This window comes from Otolemur garnettii, unplaced genomic scaffold (assembly GCF_000181295.1).
Source record: "Otolemur garnettii isolate 467f Iridium unplaced genomic scaffold, OtoGar3 scaffold00045, whole genome shotgun sequence".
NCBI classification, from domain to species: Eukaryota; Metazoa; Chordata; class Mammalia; order Primates; family Galagidae; genus Otolemur; species Otolemur garnettii.
This window is the reverse complement of record NW_003852440.1, coordinates 4,336,658-4,348,973: the sequence shown is the minus strand read 5'-3', so window position 1 is coordinate 4,348,973 and position 12,316 is coordinate 4,336,658. Positions and strand designations below refer to the sequence as shown.

At 47.1% G+C, this 12,316-nt stretch overlaps 1 protein-coding gene and 1 pseudogene across 2 annotated transcripts in view; both read left to right on the top strand.

Moving 5' to 3' along the window:
- Positions 1–449: 449 nt before the first annotated feature.
- On the top strand, positions 450–763 carry LOC100940508 (annotated as a pseudogene).
- A 1,748-nt stretch (positions 764–2,511) lies between these two features.
- Positions 2,512–12,316, top strand: part of CAPN8 (calpain 8) — a 79,005-nt gene continuing 69,200 nt past the window's right edge. The window contains exons 1-2 of one of the 2 annotated variants that reach the window (XM_023513927.1): positions 2,512–2,767; positions 11,832–11,901. In XM_023513927.1, coding sequence (XP_023369695.1) covers positions 2,531–2,767; positions 11,832–11,901 — 307 coding nt within the window. In that variant the 5' untranslated portion in view covers positions 2,512–2,530. The remainder of the gene's footprint in view (positions 2,768–11,831; positions 11,902–12,316) is intronic. The other variant, XM_023513926.1, reaches the window with a different exon arrangement.

Genomic DNA, 12,316 nt, shown 5'->3' with positions numbered 1-12,316 from the left:
GATTCACATATAAGTTTCAAAGATTAAGATAAGAGTCTTTTTTTTGGAGACAGTGCCTCAAGCTGTCACCCTGGGTAGAGTGCCATGGCATCACAGCTCACATAACAGGCACCAAGCCTTTTTTTTGAGACAGAGTCTCACTACGTTGCCCTCGTTGGAGTGCTGTGGCGTCACAGCTCACAGCAACCTCAAACTCTTGGGATTAAGCGATTTTCTTGCCTCAACCTCCCAAGTAGCTGGGACTACAGGCACCTGCCACAATGCCTGGCTGTTTTTTGTTGTAGTTGTCATTGTTGTTTAGCAGGCCCAGGCCAGGTTTGAATCCACCTGCCTCAGTGTATGTGGCCAATGTCCTAACCACTTAGCTACGGGCGCTGAACCAGACCTGGTATCTTTGTGGGATCATTTTCTAGTCTGCCACAAACACCCCAAGTTCCAAAATCATCAATATGGTTTTTCCTCCCTTTTCCTTGTTGCTTGCTGTGTGGGTCTGTGCCCTCCTCGTGCGCCTGGTCACCGTGCCGCAGAAAATTGAGGAAATCAAGGACTTTCTGCCTCCAGCCAGGTAAAAGGATGCCACGTCTGTCAAGATGAAGAAAAATAAGGACGTGAGGTTCCAAGTTTGATCCAGCAGATACCTTTACACCTTGGTCATCACAGATAAAGAGAAGGCCAAGAATCTGAAGCCGTCTCTGCCCCTGGCTTGGCAGTGAAAGAACTAGAATGGACCAGGCGTGTTGATTTGAATTGCATTAAATTTTAAAGAAGAAAAACGAAAACAAAAAAATTATTGATACACTTCACATCCTTAGCGCAGAGTAGGCTTTGGAAATTGGAGCCCATGGCAAAGTATTAATCCAAGATCACACAGTTTATAATTTACTCCTGAGATTAAGACCTTTGACCTTACTTTTTTGTGCTACACTAAGCAAATTACCTGTTCTTTCTCATCTCCTTTTTTTTTTTTTTTTAAGATAGACTCTCACTTTATTGCCCTAGGTAGAGTACCATGGTGTCACAGCTCACAGCAAACTCAAACTCTTGGGCTTACATGATTCTCTCTCTCTTTTTTTTTTGGAGACAGCACCTCAAGCTGTCACCCTGGGTAGAGTGCTGTGGCATCACAGATCACAGCAACCTCCAACTCCTGGGCTTAAGTGAGTCTCCTGCCTCCGCCTCCCAAGTAGCTGGGACCACAGACACCTGCCACAACGCCTGGCTATTTTTTGGTTGCAGCCATCATTGTTGTTTGGTGAGTCTGGGCTGGATTCGAACCCACCACCTTAGGTGTATGTGGCTGGCGCCTTAGCCACTTGAGCCACAGGCACTGAGCCTTACATGATTCTCTTGCCTCAGCCTTCTGAGTAGCTGGGACTACAGGGGCCTGGCACAATGCCTGGCTATTTTTAGAGATGGGGTCTTGCTCTTGCTCTTGCTCAGGCTGGTCTTGAACTCCTGAGTTCAGGCAATCCATCTGCCTCAGCCTCTCAAAGTGCAAGGATTACAGATATGAGCCATAGTGCCTGGACTCATCACTCTTCCAAACGCTGTGAGGTATGTTCTCCTATGATTTCATTTTTATGAAGGAAAGGGGAAAAGAGATAAATACCTTGCTTAAGATGACGAAACTATTCACTAGTACAGCTGGGATAGAGACACAGGCAGTCAGAGGCCAAAACCTTCATTGGTAGGTGGAACAGCCTCCAGCCGGACAGTGGGCTTATTCCACATCTACTCTGTGAGTCACCATACTCTGATTTTTTTTTTTTTTTTTTTTTAGCCTTTCTAGAAAATATGGCACTAAATCTTTTTGGGAAAAAAAGAGACCTTTTTAACTATTTGCCCTCCTCCTGCTCAGAACCACATCTCCAGGTCATCTCAGTCAACAGGCCCGACACAGAGCAGGAAGGTCTTGTAAAGAAGTGGAGAGGGTGGTCAAGATCTTGATTGAGTTCTTAGGCTATTGGCCCAGGATGGACGCTCCCAGCCTCTAAATCAGTGGTTCTCAACCTGTGGGTCGCGACCCCTTTGTAACAATGAAAATACATCCTGCATATCAGATATATACATTATGATTCATAACAGTATCAACATTACAGTTATGAAGTAGCTATGAAAATAACTTTATGGTTGGGGGTCACTACAACATGAGGAACTATACTAAAGGGTCATGGCATTAGGAGGCATTAGGAAGGTTGAGAATGCCTTCCTGCTCTAAATTGTCTGTAAAAGGCAGAAGGAGAAGGTGGGGCAGAACTCATTGGCACCTTGGGTACATATTTGTTCCTGGCCTGAGTCACTTCCTTTGGGAGCAGGGCCTCGGGTGAAATGTTTGGCTGGTCCACCTCCCTGGGTGCTGCCTTGTAGCTCCCCTCCCAGTGGGGCAGGTGTCTGAGTTCACACAACAGCCTTGCTCTCCTGCCTGGTCCAACTCGCTGGGTGCTGCCTTGTAGCTCCCCTCCCAGTGGGGCAGGTGTCTGAGCTCACACAACAGCCTTGCTCTCCTGTCTGGCCTGTGGAGCCCAAGGCCATGGCAGCTCAGGCGGTTGACATATCCAGGCATCGTGCCACTGCTGAAGGTCTAGGCTGCAACCAGAAAGCCGTGAAGTACCTGGGCCAGGACTTCGAGACACTGAAGCAACAATGTTTGAACTCAGGGGTCCTATTTAAGGACCCAGAGTTCCCAGCGTGTCCGTCAGCTTTGGGCTACAAGGATCTTGGACCACACTCCCCTGAAACTCAAGGCATCATCTGGAAGAGGCCCACGGTAAGGAAGTGGGCTTGCTGCTGCGTGTCACAGTGTGGGGAGGGCCCACGGTAAGGAAGTGGGCTTGCTGCTGCGTGTCACAGCGTGGGGAGGGCCCACGGTAAGGAAGTGGGCTTGCTGCTGCGTGTCACAGCATGGGGAGGGCCCGCGGTAAGGAAGTGGGCTTGCTGCTGAGTGTCACAGCGTGGGGAGGGCCCATGGTAAGGAAGTGGGCTTGCTGCTGCGTGTCACAGCGTGGGGAGGGCTCTCGTGTCTGGTCAGAAGGAGCTGAAACAGAAGTCATGGCTATGGATCCTAAGTTTCTGGACCACATATTTTAGATCCCCTGACTCTTGTCACCTTTTAAAATCTTGTTCCGAGGCAGTGAGGTGTAGAGGGAGAAGAAAGAACGGATCTGGAGCCAGGCAAATCAGATTTGAATCCTGGTTCTGCCTGTGGTCTTGGGCAGATGAATCCTGTGAGTTTCAGTTTTCTCATCTGTAAAGTGGTGTTTACTGGCACCTTATTTTCTCAGAGTTGGCATAAGAATTAGAGATATATCTCAGAGCATGGTGCCTGGCACATAACAGATACAGAGGACACAGTAGTTGTAATTGCACAGAGCCCTCTGCCAATGCACAGGGGATCTACTGAAGGCTCCCTGTAGGTAGCACCCTGGTAAATTACAATAATATCTTTGGTGAAAGGTTCAGGGTCACTTCAGGTCATGAGTGGTCATTGCTCCATCAGGGCTTGTAGGTGGAGAGATGGGAGCCAGGGCTCTGTGGAGCAGGTGGGGCTCAAGGGGTCCTACCCAATGCTCATGGGCAGGGGATGGAGAACTGTCCTCCAAACACCTGGCCTGTGACCCACTGCAGGGTGAGCCTCATCAGGTCATTTGACCTCAGGGTAAGAGCCCTCTGCACACAGAGTGGCTGTGAGAATTGAGCTCAGCCACAGGAAGTGATCTGTTCAGTGACCTGGCCAAGCTCAGTGGCCCTCGGTCAGGGCACCTTTTGTCATGGTAGGAGAATCAAGTTATGGTTCCTCTTTTCTTGACAGAGGTTGAAAAGGGAAGATGAAGGGAGAATAATGACTTTAAAATGGTCAGAATCACCCTTTAACTCCTGTTACCTCTGCCTTCTGGTTCCCACCCCGTGGACACGGCACAGCAGCTCCCCTTGTGGGGGTAACTCCTTTGCGAGGCCCCACTCCTGCCCATGTGGGCCACTCCCAACCTCCTTTGAAACCTATGGGGTTACCTGACACGTTGATGAAGGCAAGACAGGGGATTGTGGTTTTATATCCTATATTTCAAGACTTGACAGCCACACTTCATTCCAGCAGTTTGTTGAGCCTCTGTTTTATGCTGGGCATGGGCTGCACATAGTTTGGGAAGGTGGTCAGGGAGAAACCGAGGAATGAGCCCTGGTGTCAGTTCTGATGGAAGCTGTGGGCAGAGGTGTGAGCGAAGGACTATGCCCAGGGCAAGATGAAGTGAGTGCTCCACAGAGGCCTAACTCCTGGGCCAGAGGAGCCTGAGGACGAGCCTTAGGGAGGAGGGGAACGGAAGAGCCCAAGGGGCTCAGGGAAGACAGCGAGGTCACGGAGAGGGGGACATTTCCTTTAGTGCCTGAAGTCTGGTATCAGTGACCCTTTGCTAAGTTTTTTTCCTGCCTATTCTCTCTCAAACTGTCTTCCCCTAGTCTCACTGTCCACAGAAATGTGGTGATTTTAGGCTGGATGGCTGATTTGGGCCTCTCAACAGAAGTAATAAAATCCAGGGGATGAGGCCGGGGAACCTGATTACCGTGGGACATGGAACTGAAGGACTCCTGTCTGGAGTTCTCAAGGGTGTGTTAAATAAATAAATATATGGTGGCGCCTGTGGCTCAAAGGAGTAGGGTGCCGGCCCCATATGCCGGAGGTGGTGGATTCAAACCCAGCCCTGGCCAAAACAAACAAACATACAAAAAAAAAACTGCAAAAAAAAAAAAGTGTCAAAATGTGACCTCTCCTTTGCCAGTCATCAGTGAAGAATTATCACATGGCTGCTTTCAGCCAGGCTCACATTCACACACCACAGGGGAACATTAGAGGATATAGTTTTATCCTCTAAGATCTTATAGTCTATTATTGAATAGACTTTCTGAGCCTGTAGAGATTGTGATTCTGTCTCTATCAGGAATGTATGTTGGATCCTGGGAAATTCAGTCTGTTCCTAAATGCTTCTATTTTTTTTCTCCCAAGAGGCCTCCCTAGGGGCTTGCAAGGAGATCAGGGTGTCCAGAAATGAGGTGCATTACAAGCTTTCTTGCTACATTTAAAACTTACCATCTTAACCATTTTAAGTGCACTGTTCAGCGGCATTAAGTACACACAGAGTCTCACTTTGTTGCCCTCTGTAGAGTGCCCTGACATCATCATAGCTCACAGCAACCTCAAACTCTTGGGTTCAAGTGATCCTCTTACCTCAGCCTCCCAAATAGCTGGGACCACAGGTGCTTGCCACAGAACCCAGTAGTTTTCAGAGATGGTGTCTCACTCTTGCTTAGGCTGGTCTCAAACTCCTGAACTCAAGCAGTCCTCCAGCCTCAGCCTCTTAAGAGTACTGGGATTACAGGTATGAGCCACTGTGCCTGGCCTTATTTGTCCTTTTGTGACTGGCTTAATTTACTTGGCAAAATGTCCTCAAGATTCACTCATCTTTTTTTTTTTTTTTTTTTTTGAGACAGAGTCTCATTATGCTGCCCTCATAGAGTGCTGTGTCATCACAACTCACAGCAGTCTCACACTCTTGGGCTTAAGCAATTCACTTGCCTCAGTCTCCCAAGTAGCTGGGACTACAGGTGCCTGCCACAGTGCTGGACTATTTTTTGTTGCAGTTGTCATTGTTGTTTAGCTGGCTTGGGCTGGGTTTGAACCCACCACCCTTTGTGTATGTGATTGGCACCGTAACTAGTGTGCTACAGGCACCAAGCCGGATTCATCCATCTTGTAGCATGTGTCCGGATTTCCTTCCTTTTTCAGGTTGAATAGTATTCCATCGTGTGTGTTGGTGTGTGTGACATTTTGTTTATTCATTTATCAGTGGATGGACGCTTGAGTTGCTTCCATCTTTTTGTCCTTGTGAATCATACTACACTGAGCATGGGTGTACAAATAACTCTTTGAGACCTTGCTTCCAATTCTCTTTTAAATGTACCCATCAGTGGAATTGCTAGATCATATGGTAATTCTATTTTCAAGGTTTTTTTTTTTTGGAGACAGAATCTCAAGCTATCCCCCTGGATAGAGTGCTGTGGCATCACAGCAACCTCCAACTCCTGGGCTCAAGCAAGTCTCCTGCCTCCGCCTCCCAAGTAGCTGGGACCACAGGCCCCCGCCACAACGTCTGGCTATTTATTTATTTTTTTGGTTGCAGCCATCATTGTTGTTTGGCGGGCCTGGGCTGGATTCAACACCGCCACCTTGGGTGTACATAGCTGGCGCCTTCGCCACTTGAGCCATAGGCGTGGAGCCTATTTTCAAGTTTTTGAGGATCACACTGTTACCTAGCGACTGCTCCATTTTACATTCCCACCAACAGCATACAAGGGTTCTCATTTCTCCATATCCTTGTCAACATTTGTTATTTTTGGTTTTTCTGATAGTAGCTACCCCAGTGAGTGTGAGGGGGACAATAAAAACCTCATTGCAGTTTTTATTTGCATTTCCCTAAAGATTAGTGATGTTGGCTGCTGGCTTGGCGTGATGCTCAGGTCTCTAATCTCAGCACTTTGGGAGATTGAGGTGGGAGGAAAACTTGAGGACAGGAATTTGAAACCAGCCTGGGCAACATAGAGAGACCTTGTCCTTACCAAAAAAAAAAAAAATTAGCTGGGCGTAGCACATGCCTACAGTCCTAGCTACTTGGGAGGCTGACAAGAGAATCTCCCTTGAGTCCAGGAGTTTGAGGTTGCAGTGAGCTAGGATCACGCACTGTACTCCAGCCTGGGAGACAAAGAGACTTTTTTTGGAAAAAAAATTAATGTTGGATATCTTTTTATGTTTTTTTCATGTACTTATTAACCATTTGTAGATCTTCTGTGGAGAAATGTCTGTTAAGTCCTTTGCCCATTTTAAATTTGGTTGTTGGCTTTTTTGTTTCACTCCTACTTTAGAGGGTGACTTTGGAGGCATTATGCCAGCTGCCCAGATGTGACTCTTATGGTCCTGGTTCCCATACAGATGGTAATTTTTACCAGCCTTCGGCGGGAAGGAGATTAGACAGGCTGAACATATACGTGTATAAGGTGTATGTATTTGTCCTCCTGATCACGAATAAAGCTTGATACTTAGATTTTTTTCTGAAATCATAAAATTTGACATCCTGCTCTTGTTAGGTATTTCTGCTCATTTTTTTTTTTTGTGTTTTTCAAAGATATATTTTTATTATACCAAAGTAAACCCTCATACACCTTCTTGTCTTTTTTTGAGACACAGCCTCAAGCTGTCCCCCTGGGTAGAGTGCTATGGCATCATAGCTCACAGCAACCTCCAACTCCTGGGCTCAAGCGAGTCTCCTGTCTCCGCCTCCCAAGTAGCTGGGACCACAGGTGCCCGCCACAACTCCTGGCCATTTTTTGGTTGCAGCCATTATTGTTGTTTGGCGGGCCCGGGCTGGGGATTCGAACCCGCCACCTTAGGTGTATGTGGCTGGCACCTTAGCCGCTTGAGCCACAGGCGCCGAGCCCACATATATCTTCTGTATGTGTTTTTAGAAGTTATCATTTCAAATGAAGGGCGAAGATTGAGAGTAAGAATGATTACCTCAGAGGTTTTTAACCTCAGAGGCTTAATGAAGTTAACATATACTTTATTTACAATAAAATGAGGAATTTTATGTCTACACACATACACATGTAAATCTACAGGAGAAACCTAAGAACGAGCCCACGTTAACATCATTAGACTGTGTTCATGGTGTTATGGTTTTTCTGTAACTTTTTGTACATTTTAAGTGGTCACAGGAAAAAAATACATTTATCTACATTTATGCATGAAGAATACTCAGTATTATGGATATAGCCTCATCCATTTAATTACACTCTTATTTATGGATGCTGAGGTAGTTTCTAGTTCTGAATTCAGACCTTCAGAACTTGCGGGGAGCTCATATCATCAGGGAATACAGTAGTTCTTTCTTTTTTCCTTTTCTACACATCAAACTAATTTCAACTTTGCCTTCCCACCTTGTCAGAAGGGAAGCAATATCTGTGTCTCACAGACCTGTATTCCTTGCTTCAGCTGGGTTAGAACTGGTGAGTTTCCCAGATGGTAGAGGACATGGTGATTATAGGTAGGAGGTCACATTTGTCAGGAAAATGCTTTTGCTCAGGAGGATTCAGCAGTTGCATCCACTGCCTAGTGCTCTTTGTGCTTCCTGAGGTAGTGTGGGACTTTGAAACAATTTTTTTTTCTTTTTTTTTTTTATAAGTGTACTTTTTATTTTACTCTTTTTTTTTTATTAAATGGTAACTATGTACATTAATGCACTTCTGGGGTACAGCGTGGGGTTTTCACACACAAGAAACAATTTTTCAATCTGTGAAATGGGTACAGAAGATAACCACTGCCCACAGTGCAAAAACCAGGTAACCACAGACAGTGCAAAAGTCTTCCCCCTGTATTAGTCTTGTTCCAGGACAGAGTGCCCTGCTTTTCATCCTTTATCTCCATCAAAGAAAGGAGGTCTGGACCAGGTCCTGAGAAGGACATATTCCTCCTCTTGGAGCTTGGCCCCTGGTGGGCCTTGCACCATTGAAGCAGAGCTGAAATCCCCCCTCACTGAGGGGTGTGTGGAACCCTGGAGAGTCCTCTTCCTGCAGATCAGGACTCAGAAAAGGTTTATGCCTTTACTGAAACTCTGAGGACAACAGGAATGGCCTAAAGGCTTGAGACTTTCACGTTGCTGACGCGGTAGGATGAGCACAGTTGGATGGCTCATCAGCTGTGCCTGCTGCTGACACAAGTCCATTTCAGTGTGTACCTTTGAGAGGGTCCCATTCTACAGTCAGAGCCTGGCAGAGCTCATCTCACCACTGTACAATGTAAGATAAATCAATCTTGGGACTCAGATGAGACCCGTCTAGGAGAAAGGGCAGGTTGATTTGGTGCAGCTGAACAGTCTGATCTGGTGTCCTGTTCGGGGCATCTATCCAGAAAGGCCTGGGCTCACTTTTGCTCCGCTTATGACATAGAGATCTACGGTTCTGAAACCACACTGGAATTCTTGATTCCTGAAGGCGTATTTGTTTAGCCAGTTTCCTCCTGGTAGCAATATCAGGGAGTGGGTTCCTCTCAAAGGCTTGAACCAGTTTGCTCCTGTGATTTTTGTGATGGGAGCGGGTCTGATCTGGCTCCTTTGGGTGTGCACTCCTGACACCCCACTGAGGCTGCTCGTGCTTCTGGTTTCATCATTTCCTAAGGAGCATTCTGACTCCAGTTGTCCCTGTTGTTTCACTCTGTAGTTTTAAAATCAACTCTGAATTTTAGATTCTGGAACACTGATTTCTTTGGCCCGGTGTTCCCTGGCAACTTTATCAGGGTGAGAGTTGCGCCTAAACCTTGCTAGGAGGGTGTCCTTTTGATTCTGGTTATGAAAGACTCTGTCTCTATGGGTTTCTTTATGTAGCATGCCACGTGAAGTGCTGTTTGAATTCATCTTGGAAAGAAGACCTGGTCTGGGAGAGACTGAGAGTGCCCAGAGACATGTTTCTATAAGCTGCTGGGCAAAATTTTGCTTGGGCTCTTGTCCCAAGGGTTGGAGGACGAATTTGCCCTTACGAAGGTCTCAAGGTCAAATGAGCTTTCAGTCATCCACAGTCTTCAGGCAATGTTATCCACCTGTGTTGGGCAAGGGTGACAATCCTATTGCAAACAGCTCAGCTGGCCATCTGAGATCAGGGGGCTCTGAACAGCTGCAGGGTGCAGCCTCATTTCCTGGCTCCCCACTGTGCTCAGTCGCAGCCCAGACCAGGCCCCCCTAGTTAGGAGTGCCCAGCACGAGCGGACCCGGGGATGGCCCCATCAACAATGTTCTTCTCTGAAGTGTCTACTTTGGGGCAATTAAACAGTTTATTGATCTTCAGGAGAAACACAGTGAGACAGGAGTGAGCTGGTGTCAACTGTATAATAAGGGCCCAGCTGAAGAGAAATGTCAGGGGGTGGAGTTGTTGGGAGGTGAGGATAAGGGTGAGGGAGAGACCTCAGCTGGGAGCTGTCACTGTTTCTCCAGCTCTTCCTTCCAGAGGCGCAAACCTGGAGATGTGGATTCAGCTGGGATTTGTCGCATGCTGGTGATAACAGGTGCCAGAGAGGAGTCTTTGTGGGGCTTCAGCTAGTGAGGAAGAGAGACAGGTGGGTATGTAGGTTGCTGACCCGCGGCAGAGGGCCTAGGAGCATGGGCTTGGGCAGCAGGTACGTCAGGACTCTGGTCCTCTTTGTGTCATTACTAACTGAGGGACCATGGGTAAGTTACTGGCCTCCTTAAGACTCGGTTTCCTCATCTATAAAGGGGGGACAACACTATTATCTATCTCACTGGGTTTTTGGAAAGCTTGACTGAAAAAATGAGAAAATCTGTTACTACGAGATGGAATGTCAAAACAATGGGGATTTAAGGGGAAAGGTGGGGTTTCCAGGAAGTGCAGAGCCGGAGCTCCTAAATGCCAAGCCGAGGCTATCAGACACTGTCTAATGCCCGGGAGAGCGGTGTGCCCCGGGAGCCACCAGCATGGAGAGCGTGACGTGCAGATGTCAGTGTCACTTTCTGCCCTGCATATCTTACTGACCTGGGTTTCCCTGTGTCCATTCGTGAGAGGCTGACACGAGGCTTGAGTAATTTCTGTTTATGGAGTGTTTTGAGCTCTTGGGTGATAGGATATATGATTACTAAAAAGATACGATTGATATTAAGAAGAAAAAAATCAAGTTCCCACCGGCCTCTCTGGCTGCCCATGTCTTTGTCTCTCTAATCTGGGTTCCGGTGGGAAGTCGGCAGTGCAGAGAAGACTTTGGGCAGGTTCTTGGAAAACAATGCTGAGATGTGATCTGGCAAAGATGAGGACTTTTGGTGGTCCCTGAAAGATATGGCAGCATGTTACTCATGGCATGCTCTGGTGGTTCTTTCCTCCAAGGAAGGTGAAGGCTTAGGAATTATACTTGTGAATAACGTATAGTAAACGAGCATTCCGCTTATCTATAAACCACTTAGCACCATTCTAGATATAGGACTTTAAATTGTCTGGAGCCTTTGATAATCATTCTGTCTTGGAACCCAACCCAAAATTTTAGCAGTCCTTGGTAAGGCCTATTAGATATGAGGCCAATGAAATGACATCTCATGAACAGTGTGACATCGGTAATCGAACATATGGCTTCGGGAGTTACTTTGGAAACAGTATATTCTGTAGGTAGTAGAATACACTGTCCTACTCATTCTGTCCTCGCACCCCAGCAGAGCTCTGGAGCGCGGGATTGCCTGTAGGCAGATGCCAGTTGAGGTAGGGGAGAGGAGGAAGTGCAGGCCAGACAGCTGAATGCCTCACCGCTGAGTTCTCCTCCAGCGGTAGATGGCACTTGCTGACACCTCAGTGTTCCCATCAGCACATGGCATCATTATCATTTAGTTAAGTATTTGACAAGTGTCTGCAGGGCGCACAGCATTTTGCTAAACATGATTCTAACGCTCCATCTTATGTAAATAGGGGTGTTGTCTTCATGGGTGAGATCATATTTCATCACACCATTATCTCAGCCTTTGCCTTGCTCTGCCCTCCCCGCGCCCCACCACCTTTCACACACACAACCACATGACACAGTAGTAAAAACACCAGCTGTGCCAGGGGCTCTGTGACTGTGGGTGGGCCTCCTCTCTTCTTTGGACTTCACACTTCTCAGCAGTAAACCGATGTTCCGTCCAGTAGACAGTCTTCTGGATTCCTTCCAGGCGTCTCTTCTGTGACTCCCGTGTCCCTTCACCCATGCTGCCACCATCACTGAGTGTCTTGTGACTTGTGTTTCTTCCTTCAATTACTTTCAGGAATTGTGTCCCAGCCCCCAGTTTATCATTGGTGGAGCCACGCGCACAGACATTCGTCAGGGTGGTCTAGGTGAGTAACTGGGCAGAGTGCTGTTTGTTTTGTGAGAGGGCGGGTGTGTATGTGTACTGGGCAAGATCAGATTAAGCTGTGAGGCTTGATCAACTGAATTGTGTACCTGATTTCTCCATTTCTTGTGCTTTTGAGACTGCGTTCCTCATTCTAGGTCTGAATGCTGGAACTACCTTTTGGGTCCCCTTTAGCAAGAGATTTTCGGACAGCTCATTTAACCGCTTCAGTGCTGGAGTAATGAGCCGGGATCATAGGCACAGAGTGGACAACCGGGCAGACTGTTTTTATAGTAGTTACCTATAAGCAGACATGCTTTGACCTGTGGAATGGCCACGTCCCTGTAATTATGGATGCCATAATAGATGCTCTTATAATTAATAAGAACATAGGAATCTGGGTTTTTTTTTTTTTTTTT